General features: G+C 39.3%; 1 protein-coding gene across 4 annotated transcripts in view; it reads left to right on the forward strand.

Annotated features, from left to right (window-relative positions):
- NAV1 (neuron navigator 1) overlaps positions 1 to 12,759 on the forward strand; it is a 436,382-nt gene that overhangs the window by 50,080 nt on the left and 373,543 nt on the right. For all 4 annotated transcript variants that reach the window (XM_072137230.1, XM_072137232.1, XM_072137231.1 and 1 more), the window contains exon 3: positions 12,512 to 12,614. In XM_072137230.1, the coding sequence (XP_071993331.1) occupies positions 12,512 to 12,614 (103 nt within the window). The remainder of the gene's footprint in view (positions 1 to 12,511; positions 12,615 to 12,759) is intronic.

The following is a 12,759-nucleotide window of genomic DNA, read 5'->3' on the forward strand; positions in this document are numbered from 1 at the left end:
TTCTTACATTCTTCAAAATGACCTCAAAATGTTAGCATTGAAAACGTCATCAAAAGTTGCAAAAAATGACAAAAGTACACCAAGTATGAAACAGCTAATGGCACCAGAAGATTGCAAAATGAAGATTTTTTTTTTTGTACAGGATGTTTTCATTTTTGTAAATGTTTGAAAACATTATAACACTTATGTCAATTTTGTATGCCCGTGATCGCAGCGACCCAAAGAGTAAAGTAGACATATCATTTTTGGTTCACAGTGAACGATGTAATATCTTTCCAAGCCCAGAAGAAAATGGTGCAAATGCATTTTTCACCGATTTCACAGAATTTGGAATTTTTTTTCCCGTTTCCTAGTACTTGGGCATGGAATATTAACCCCTTAACGCTGAAGCCACTTTTCACCTTCCTGACACGGCCCATTTTTTCAAATCTGCCCTGTGTCACTATAAATGGTTATAACTTTGGAACGCTTTAACATATCCAGTTGATTTTGAAATTGTTTTTTCGTGACACATTGTACTTCATGTTGGTTGAGAAATTTAATCAATATGTTTAGTATTTATTTATGAAATAAATGGAAATTTGGCAAAAATTTTGAAAAAAACTATGTTTTCCAAATTCAAAATTTTCTACTTTTTGGAAAGTTGGTCATATCACTAAAATAACTTGATAACTAACATTTTCCATATGTCTGCTTTAACTTGGCATCATTTTTCAAACATCTTTTCCTTTTTTTAGGATGTTAGGAGGCTTATAACTTTAGGTGCAATTTTTCAGATTTTCACAAAAATCATCAAAACCTACTTTTGGAGGGTCAATTTAGTTAGAAGTGACTTTATAAGGCCCACATGACAGGAAACCCCCACAAATGACACCATTTTAGAAACTACACCCATCAAAATATTCAAAACAACCTTTGGGAATTTTGTTAACCCTATGAACGTTTCATGAGGGTGAAAGATAAATGAAAGTGAAATTACAGAAATGTAATTTTATCTTACTATAGATTCATTGAACACTAAAATTTGCACCTTCATAATGGGTTAAAAAGGAAAATGCATTTTTCAATGTTGAGGGCAATTCCTCCTGGGTATGCCAATACCCATTTTGTCACTGTACCCTGCTGTACGGGCACAGGGGGGCACTTGGAATGGAAAGAGCGTTGTTTTGTTTTTGGAGGGCAAATATGGCTGAAAAAGTTTTCATGTGACAGGATGCATTTGGAGAGCCATAATGGTACCAAAACAGAGGAAAGCCCCAACAAGAGACACCATTTTGGAAAGTACACCCCTTGGAGAGTTTAGCAAGGTGTAATTTGTGTATTTGCCCCAACAGGTGTTTGATTCAATTAGGCCCCAAAAAGGAAAAAGGTGAAAATTTTCTCAAAAAAGTCACTTTTACCCCAAATTTTTGTAAGCCACAAGGGATAAAAGATGAAACAACCCCCATAAATGTGTAGAACTATTTCTCCTAAGCACAGAACTGCACCACTTTTGCATATAAAGTGTTGTATGGGTACACAGTAGGGCTCAGTAGTGAAGCTCAGAAGGGAAAGAGGGGCTTTGGCCTTTTAGAAGCCAGATTTGACAATCATCCTTTACATGTGTCAGGATGCATTTGGAGAGCCCTAGTGGTACCAAAACAGAGGGGAACCCCAACAAGTGTCACCATTTTGGAAAGTGCACCCTTTGGAGAATTTAGCAAGGTGTAATATGTGTATTTTCCCCTACAGGTGTTTGCTTCAAATAGGTCCCTAAAAGGAAAAAGATGAACATTTTCCCAAAAAAGTCACTTTTACGGCTAATTTTTGTATCCCATAAGGCATTAAAGATTAAACAACCCCAAAAAATGTGTACTAGCATTTCTCCCAAGTATAAAATTGCCCCACACATGCAAATAAAATGTTGTATGGGTACGCAGTGAAGCTCAGAAGGGAAAGAGGGGCGTTGGACTTTTAGAAGCCAAATTTGACAAACATCCTCTACATGTGTCAGGATGCATTTAGAGAGCCGTAGTGGTACCAAAACAGAGGGGAACCCCAACAAGTTTCACCAATTTGGAAAGCACACCCCTTAGAGAATTTAGCAAGGTGTAATATGTGTATTTGTCCGTAAAGGTGTTTGATTTAATTAGGACTTAAATAGGAAAAAGGTAAAAATTTTCCTATAAAGGTCATTTTACTCCTAATTTTATATAGCCACAAGGGATAAAAAATGTAATAACCCCCCAAAATGTGTAAACCTATTTCTCTCGAGTGTAGAAGTACCCCACATGTGTATATAAAATGTTGTTTGGGCGCACAGTAAAAGGAAAGGGGGAGGTTTGCCTTTTAGAAGCCAAATTTGACAGAAATGTTTGACATGCATTTGGAGAACCCTAGTGGTATAAAACAGATAAGAATCCGAAAAGTGACCCTAATTTTTGAATGCACACCCCTTAGAGAATTTTGCAATGTGTAATATATGTATTTGCCTCTACAGGTGAATGATCCAATTAGGCCCTAAACATTAAAAAGGTGAAAATGTTCCTATAAATGTCACTTTACCCCTAATTTATATAAGCCACAAGGGATAATATATTAAATAACCCCAAAAAAGGTTTAAAACTATTTCTCCCGAGTGTAGAAGTCCCCCACATGTGCATATAAAATGCTTTATGGGCGCACAGTAGAGGAAAAGAGGGATGTTTGTCTTTTAGAGGCCAAATTTGACAGAAATCCTTCATATGTGTCAGGATACATTTGGAGAGCCGTAGTGGTACCAAAACAGAGGAAAACCCGAAAAGTGACCCTAATTGTTGAATGTACACCCCTTGGGGAATATAGCAAGGTGTAATATGTGGTGTAGTGTAATACACGTGGTGAAATGAGCATTTTGAACATATAGGTGGTTTCCAAATATCATGTGCAATGGAGTCCGAGATGGAAATTGCAATTATTTCTGGAAAGTTCAGTGCCCGTTATGTGGCGCCCCTTATGAAATAATGGAGGGGTATAGGGAGCAACGTGACCCAACAGTTGTTACAATTATTCATTTTACCGAAATTAATTCACAACAGGTTGGGCGTGAATTGTGAATGTGTTGTGTATAAGGAGGTAGAATATACCAGGGGACCAACTAAACTTTTGTCACTCTGGAGTTGTTGCAGGTCTCTTAGTAGTATGTAGTGTCCATCCTTAGTATATAGTGTCCATCCTTAGTATGTAGTGTCCATCCTAACTCCTCTTTTGGAACAGACTCTTTATTGAGTCCTACTTTTAGAAGCAGCAGAATTCACCGGGAAAATGCTGTCCTGGCAAAACATAGGAACATCTAAACCAGAGCGACTGGGGCCCCGTCCTTCTTGTCCCAATATTAGTTTCCTAATATCTTCCTCTTGAAAACGGAGAAATGATACGGCAGGACCTGTACATTGGAACAGCTCGTAAGAGTTGTACACCATAATCTGTACAATGTGCACGGCCAGCGCTTTTGTACCAAATCTTGGTTTTTCGTAGGGAAATTATCGCCAAGTGTTGCTCTTATTCACCCTAGTCGATGCCCATTGTGACGAATATTGCTGCTTTTGGCTGGTCGATTTGGTCCAACAGCGGCAAACATGGACAGAGGGGGGGCAACAAAACCCCTCTGGACCGCAAGGCAAAATTGGTGGCTGTCAGGAACAGCCGCCACCCTGCCCCGATCACCGCGTCTACAGACATGGTGACCGGTATTACTGACGTCATAAGTAAATTCGCTGCTATTGGCTCGTCTGAATTGATGAGCCAGTAGCAGCGATCATGTGGGGGGGATGTAACCCTTCTGGTCCATGGGGCAGGATGTATGGCCGTCAGGAACAGCCGCCATCTTGCCCCCATCACTGTCTGAACCGTGTTGGCAAGTCACTACCCGCCGCACCGTTCTATAACAACGCGCGTTGGGAATAGGCTACACAATCTTTATTTATTTTTTAAGCAATTTAGACACATAAGGGCTTATTTTTTGCGAGATGAGATGCACTGTAAAAAAAAACCCTTCATTTTAGTGGGGTTTTAGCTTATTGAAGCAATTTTATTAACTTTTTACGTGTGGAGGAAAATAAAATCATCAATTCTTGTTTTGGATTTTTAGCATTTTTTGGGGGGGTGTTCACTGTAGCATAACAATAATATATTATCTTTATTCTACGGATCACTACGATTACGGTGATACCTCATTTATATAATTTATTTTATATTTGTCCAATTTTATTGAAGGAAAACTAGAATAGAAAAAATTGCATTGTTTTAGTATTTCCATTTTTATAGCAGCATAACTATAGTATTTTTTGGTTGACCGAGCTGGTTGTAAGCATATTTTTTGCGTGACAAGTTGTTCTTTTCATTGGTATCATTTTGGTGCTTGTAACTTTTTCGGATAACTTTTTAGAACATTTTTTGTAAAGCAATTTGATAAAAAGTTTTAATTTTTGGCAAGTTTTTTGGGTTTTTTTTTTACCACGTTCACCGGGGGGGTCCAATTATGTTTAGTATTTATTGTACAGATTGTTACGGACGCAGCGATACCAAATAAGTGTTTTTTTTTGTGATTTAGTGTTTTTTATACTTTATTACTTGTGTACAGGGAAATGTGGTGTTTGGGGGGACTTTCACTTTCTTTTATTATTTATTTTTATTTTAAAAAACCTTTATTATTTATTTTTTTTACCTTTTTTACAGTTAATGACATCTAAGCTTGAACAAGTGATCTTCTGATCACTTGTTCAAGCTCTTTTATAGCTTACACAGTGCAATACAGAAGTATTGCACTGTGTAATGTAAGACACTGAGCATGCTGCGCATGCCCAGTGTCTTACAGCCGGGTCCTGCCAGAAGGCACAGACCCGGCTTCCGGATGAAGATCTCGCAGTCCCGGGGCTGCGATCGGAGCAGCGGACCCCCCCGGTAAGCGCCGCGGGGGAATCCGATTCACTTTTCCTAAACTTTAAATGCCTCTAACACGCCGCGGTCAGCGCGACCGCGGCGTGTTAGGGGTTAACACCCGCGATCGGAGAAATCTCCGATCGCGGGTGTTAGAGGCAGGTGTCGGCTATAATATATAGCTGACACCCGCAGCTTCTGGCCCCGGCTCCGTTCAGGAGCCGGGGCCAGAAGCTTGACGTAATAATACTGCATTTTGCGGGAACGCACCTCCCGCCATGCAGTACTATTACGTCAAATGTCGGGAAGGGGTTAAATACCTTCACTATGAAGTGCATCTCTGGAAAAATAAAAATGTTCTAGACGCTTTCGCGAAGTCACCTTTGCAGTCGCATGGCCAGAAGTTGTTGAGGTCAAGGGGTATCCTCCAGGTTGGGCCATCATGGGGGTACGACATGGAAATATTTTTTAAAAGTATGATCTCTAACAAATCTGTTAACATGTTTTCGTAAGTATTGAAATTTCTGGTACGGACAAAATTTATACCAAGGCTTAATACTGACTTCTGTATCTGTAAGAGCACATCCTGACAAATTTACTATGGTCATAGGCCTTACGTGTTCCTCTGACTCCTCAGCTTCCTTGTAAGTGATGCCCTACGTTTTTTGTTTGTGCTCCCTCCCCCCAATTCGTTTTTTTGTTTGGAATTTTTTGGTGGATATTTTCTTTTTGTAATACGAAGATTTATTATGTGTAACATTTTCTGTTTTCGAATTAGGAGATTCCATAGATACTTTATCTGTAGATGTATAACTGACCTTGCACGTGTATCTACCAATCCATAGTAAAGTCACAAAATATTTCTTGATGTACGTGGAGATTTAGCCCTTCGTCCCCCTTCGGTTATTATAATTGAACCCTGAGAAATTTTGATTACTTAGTAAGAGTAATGGAATCTTCTGATGTTGTTATCGAGGCCATAATTCTTTTTATAAAATTATTCCTTTGGTGGCGTCTCAGACAAATTCTTCCTAATTTCCTCTATATCTTTTTGTAAATCTTGATATCTTCCTGTGAAATTATTAATTTCATTAACTTTAAAAAAAGCATTCAGATTGTTTTGTTTCATTCTGTAATAAATGTTTCCATATACACAAATGTGGGGATTTTCTTGAAGCACAATCCCCTCGGAATCATATTTCTTTCAAATTATTTGTTTAAGGTTTTAAAGTACAAACATAACCTAGTCCCGACCATTAGAATTTTTTCTAATTGTTTTCCATTCTTTGGTGAGGAACTAAGCATCATGGTTGTCTCTTTGTTGTCGGAGAACACCGCTGCAGGATGTTCATATCTACTAGCCAAATTCTATTTATCAGGCTTGTATTGCAATGCGTTTTCTACTGGTCTTTCTTCTGGATATGCAAAACCCGGACCTGTTGCTTTATACCGATGTATATATCCCTTTCCACACAAGGAAGGTCTGCACAAAACACAGATGATACACTGTAAATCTCTCAATAAGTCCAGCTCACCCTGTAATCCTTGAAGCTTTTATGCTCGTGTCCACAAATCACCTTGATGCAGAGTATAGCTTGATGAAATTTGGAAGTTAGGATCCAGCTGGTTGAAGGAATAAAAAGCTTTTATTGGAAAATAGTGTGGCGTCCACAGCATAATACAGGTGACTGGGTAAAAGTCAATGGGGCACATTTACTAAGAATGTCGGAAACTGCACTAAAAGTGCTCTGCCCATGTATAATGCTGGGTGTGACAGATTCATTAAGAATTTTTGTGGGGCACCTTTAACATAGGGCGTGCAACTTGGCGCTGGAGCGCTCCCTGATTTGTCGCATGGTGGCTAGCGCAGCTGCGCAACAAAAGAGTCACATGCAACAAAATTGTGACACAAACACTTCTTAAATACCTGTGCAAGCAGTTTACACCTAAAAGAACTTGCAAAGTCCATCAGAAAACAGGCACAACTCCCTTAGTAAATGTGCCCAAATGCCTTTTCATGCAATTAATGTGCTCTTATTCATGACGGAGACAGTATGAGTTGGTCGGAGTAATTTATACACCTGGGACCAACAACGGTTCATCCCCTCACACAGATGCTAGCAAGTAATAATACTAATTTAAATCCATTCACGTTATAAAAGGAATAAATATTAATAAATAAAGCTGGCTGTGAATCTCTTGATATATTTTATCAAGCTGTACCGCAAGGGGATCCATGCACATTGGGATAAAAGCTTCAAGGATTATAAGATGGACTTACTATGACATTAACCAGCTAAACCCTGTGCCTTCATAATCTAAGCACATTCTTTGCACACAGCTCAGAGCACAGAAGAGTCATAAAGTGTCTGCTCAGCTAGTGGCCACTCACACTGCTGAATCTTACACTGACAATCACTGAGTGACAGGAGCAAAGACCGCAATAAAACAGTCAAATTGTATCGTGTAAACATCACCAGGGGATTACAATTTAACCCTTTCACGACCCGTGACGTAATAGAACGTCACGGGATGGCTGCGGGTAAATGGAGAGGGGGCGCCGCCATCTTGCTGAGGATCATCGCTCCCCTTGACGTCATAGGGGAGCGGTGATCCGTCACCATGACAGCCTCGGGTCTTCCGAAGACCCTGAGGCTGTCTCATTTTTACCCTTTCATTACAATGTGCTGTCAGCACATGTGCTGTCATTATGGTGTCACGCATAGAGTCGGCACCAAATAGAGTCGTTGCCCACTGTATATCACAGCTGACATTCGGTTGTAACACCCTAGCTTGGAGAATCCCATGGTGTGCAAGGGGCCTGTGATGTGGATCAAAATGTATTTTATGCATTGTGAATGCATACATTTTTGAAAAATACATTTAGCTGAAAAATGACATTTACAAAAATAAACCTCCATTTTTGATGTTTTACATACATTGAGTGGTGTAGTTTCCATAATGAGATAATCTAAGGGGTTTTACTATTATTTATCATAAAGTGCAACAGTCTCAAATCACCTGAATGTTAAAGTGTTCCAAAGTTATAACCACTTATAGTGACATTATAAAAAAAATAAGCGGTGTCAAGAAGGTACAAAATGGCCATGTCGTTAAGGAGTAGGAGCTGGCGTTGGAGAAAAACATGCTGTGCTACCGAAGCCTGTTGATGTATCTAGCTGCGTGAGCACTGTTGTATGATATATACCCCCCATAGTGTGTGTTCGGTGGGAGGTATTCTCACGTGAGCCATTGCCAGGAGTTGCCGCTCTCTTAAATGTTTTGTTTGGTTGGGGTGGACATATAAACTTGAGATAGAGGTCATTTTTAACAATGGGCTAGTGCTTCATAAGGATCTGTTTAATACTTTTGAAGTGATCATTGCATGTAGTTATTATGTTGAGCTGATTTTTCATGTTTGAGGGACCTGTTGGTTTTGGGTGATAGGCATGTTGTGTGAGGGACTTGGTTCTTTTCAGTGCATTTTCTACTTTTTTTTTGTTTTTCATTTCTTTTAAATGGGTTTTAGTATGTTTGCTTATGGGCCAAGATGGAGGTTTCTGAGCTGTTCAAGTTCTTTTTAGTCACAGGCAGAAATATGGACTATTGTTGTTGAGGTTATTATTTTTGACTACTAGCTAAAAAAAAAAAAAAAAGTACTGGTGGAGAAAAAGTTATTAGGTCCTTTGCTAATTGATAGGTCAAGAAATTCAGTATTCAGTGGTGAATAAAGATGAGACTTTATTGTAGGTAGGGGGTATAATGTTTTATATAGTTTTTTTTTATGTTTATTTCAACAAATAAGGGTTAAATACTCTGTTTTACTCAGGATGGTAAACCTTGTTATTACTAGAATCTTATTATGCACTAGGAGCTTGGTAACAGAGACGAAAGAAGTTATCGTAGTCGGGAGGAAGCCGGTGGTAGTTGCACAGTAGAATTCAATTGTAGGAGAGTAGGAGCCAAGCTAGATTACTGACTGGGAGCACAATAATCTTGTAAGGAAGTAAGTGCAAGGCTGGGTTTAAATAGGGTGTTCAACCAAGAAAGGGCTGGAGCAACATGCAAACAGGAACTGAGAACTGCAAAATTCAGGAATTGGGCAAAGTTCAGCAGCTGCATGGCAGATACAGATAGACTGGTTCACCAATGTAACGAGCCAGCTTTCTGTGTCTATGTTTAAGCCTAATAAGATTTATGATGACGCATGGGCTTACAATAGTCCATGTAGAAACGCGTCAGGCAGAGATGATAGGCGGTTGTGTGACTGACATGGTGTGAATACTGTTCAGCCAGCGACAAAATTATGTGTTAAAGCGGTGTAATTGTAGTGTGCTTTTGGACTCAATACTCAGGCAATAGTGACAAATGTCATACTAGCACAGTCTCTTCACCCACATTAGTTTCATGCACACTTGAGATATATTGGATTGGTAATACGCAACCCTTACCCTATGCGGCTAGTGTGCATGGAAAGCCTGATATTTTGACTAGTATATTTGGGTGCATTCAGACCAGTTTTAATATGAATAATAAAGTGTGATTTTAAACATTTTTTTCTTCAGGCTACTACTATAATTTTTGAGAACGTAAATTTAGTACCTTTAAAATAATTCTCTTGACTCAGTTGTCCCAGCTGTAGCCTGTATCTGCTGGTTCAGGGTGCATTCAAACATTCAGTTTTCAGATTACGTTTTTGAAGTCAAAAGCAGGTGTGGATCATAATGGGTGAGAACATATCATTAAGAAAAGCTGCTCTTCCATTTTTTTCTTTTCCTTTTTTTTTTTTTTCACTCCACCACTCCTGGAGTATGAACACACTTTCAAGTCCTGACATCTCACTTGTATGCATCAGACCGGCTTTGTTTACATGCCTCATGACGTGCCTACAAGGCAATTGCATTTTACATTTACTCTGCTCTACTTTTGTCTGTTAATGTCTTTGTTTCAATATACCCAATAAAACTTTGCAGATTTTAAGCCTTATATTTGCTACATGTTTCCCCAAAAATCATATCACTAGCCCCAAAAATTAAAAAACTTAAAACCATAAAATAAACACGTGCAATAATCTGAAAAACACCCCAAACTTTTTCCAGTTAATATAATAGTATAATTTATGTGTGATGGATGATTAAAATGATTTTTTTTTTAAATTTTACCTTTTGTCCCACTTGGGGGTACTGACAAGCCATCACTGGATTGCTTATATAATACACTATACCACTTAGTGCAGTGTCTTTCTATGACTCCTGTGTTCAATCTCATAATTATCCCATGGTTGCTGCTCCGGGTTCTCATGGGCAACATAAGAGCCTGCTCCTTCTGGAGCCACTTAGACACTGCCATCCATTAATGACTGCCGAATCTGAGATTTTCCAATCCTGTGATGTTAGCAGTGTTGTTGGGCTGTGATAACCAGCTCTACACAGGTTGCTTTAAGATGCAATTTCCTTTGATCTTCTTCAGGAAGGCCACTGCAGAAAGGTGTCATTGTAAAATCCCATTATGGTGCTCGCCAATGTGGTAGAGACAGAGGGGAAGGGATTTTGGCTGAGGAAGCAGCATGGCTTTCTGTAAGGACTGAGTTTATAGATAAAAAGTTGGGTCTGCAAACCTGAACCCAAACAGTAAGCTTTTTGAGCTCCATCTGAGTGGTGTCTGTATTGTATATAGACATTGCCCACTGCATAGCTGTTTTGCCAGGGAACTGCTGTTTATCTGCCATTCATGTGAATAGGCACAGAGCTGCAGTCCTTTGCTTTCGGCTTCATCTACTGTAAAGGGTCCCAAACCCTGAAGCAACCAAAGTAACTGCTTTTTTCAGATTTCACACTTTGGACAGATCATGTGTAAAAATGTCATAGTGTAAACATTTCCTGTAGAATCACTCTTAGGCTCCACGCACACAAAGATTTTTTAGGGACATTTCCAAAATATTTTTTTAGTGGCTAGCACATAACCCCATTACTTTTTATGATCTCATGCGAATGACTATAGATTCCACGGCCCCGTGCATTAGCCAACTGCCTCGACCTCAAAAGATAGATCGGGACACATTTACTTACCCGTCCCGTCGCGATCCCCAATCCGGACTGTCCGACGAGGATGAAGTCTGGCGCCATTCACCAAGATCGTGCTCCTAGATCCTGCATGTGTCGCTGAGGTCCGCCGGAGTTCACCTTCTTCTTGCCGGTGTATGTGAGTGCATGTCTTGTGACACAATTTGAGATGTTAAATCCCGCGTGTTATCCCAATCCATTGGATCGTCGCCGGTTTGTGTCACGTGAAGGAAAATCCAATCGTGTGCTACAAAAAGCCCTTCTAAATGCTGCACAAATCGGAAATTGTTGGATATTCCGACGATAGTGCCGTCTGTGGACCTTTAGTAAATGAGCCCCATCAGTTCTTATTCCTTCCAATTTGGGGCCCATGCAGTTTTTTTTTTTTTAATATTGGTCATTGGCATGTAAGCATTTCTCACACACTGATTATAGATGGGCTACGAACAAGGGATCATGTTGCCTAGTTTTTGGCATGCAAACTGCAGACATTTTCTGTGGGTTAAAGAAAGAGTAGCAATACTCAAATACTGGGCAAGCCACAATCATGGCTAAAAGTGCAGCAGAAATAACCTGCTTGACTCTGGACTACCTATCCACCTTTGAAATCAAGCATGATAAGCAAGGGACACTTGCATAGATCCAGGCACTGTGGCCACATTCTGCATTAGAGCCTTCAGAGGAAACTGAGTACCACTGTGAATCTGGTATTTGCAGCTTGTTAAATATTGCTTGTAGGGCAGCACGGTGGCATAGTGGGTAGCACTTCTGCCTTGCAGCACTGGAGGTCCCACCCAGGTCAACAACTGCAAAGAGTTTGTATGTTCTCTCCGTGTTTGCGTTGGTTTCCTCTATGTACTCTGGTTTTCTCCCATACTCCAAAACATACTGGTAGGTTGTTTAGATTGTGAGCCCCATGGGGACAGGGACCAATTTGGTATGCTTTGTGCAGAGCTGCATAATCTGTAGGCGCTATGTAAATAAAGAATTTTTATTAAGTCTATTGTTACTAAAAGCAATAATATTATAAGGTTTATTTTAAATGTGGGAAAGAACAGAGATAAAACAACTTTTATATACAGGGAGTCCCTGGCTTACGTACAGGATAGGTTCTGTAGCTTTGTTCTCGAGTTGAATTTTTTAAGTCACAACAGATATATTTAGTAAGTTTAAATCCAGACAAATAATTTTTTGGTCTCTGACAATTGGATTTTAAAAGTTTTTGGGTTGAAAAACAAACAAGTATGAACAGTAAAGCTTCATTGTAGACACCTTAGGGTTGGTTATTGGCCTGGGGCTAAAGTTTAGTAAATTATCAGCATCCAAAGACTTCCACAGTTTACAGATTGGTCCGTTTGTAACTAGGGTTGTTCTTAAGTCAGGGACTGCCTGCATTACTTCTTTTCTTTTTGTTAAATACTGTTTTTATAATGCAAAATGTTTTATTTGGCTACACGCTTCAGTTATGATTGCTAGGTAAGTCTGATTAACAATGCACCTCTTACAACTTAGAATATGTTTCTTATTTTACTTTTTAATATAATATTTCTCAGATCCGGAGACGCAACGAAAAAGAACAGTTCAAAATGTACTGGATTTGAGGCAGAATTTGGAGGAGACAATGTCAAGTCTTCGAGGATCTCAGGTAACACACAGGTAGGTGACACCAATTTGAATGGAAAAGCCTAAACTCTGGATTGTGGTTCATAACCATTTTGATTCAGTTTCCTTTTTTTTATTACCGTATATACCGTATAAATGCTGTGTTCATTGTTACAGTCATGAAATACTATCGAAATTT

Source organism: Engystomops pustulosus, chromosome 2 (genome assembly GCF_040894005.1).
Source record: "Engystomops pustulosus chromosome 2, aEngPut4.maternal, whole genome shotgun sequence".
NCBI lineage: Eukaryota > Metazoa > Chordata > Amphibia > Anura > Leptodactylidae > Engystomops > Engystomops pustulosus.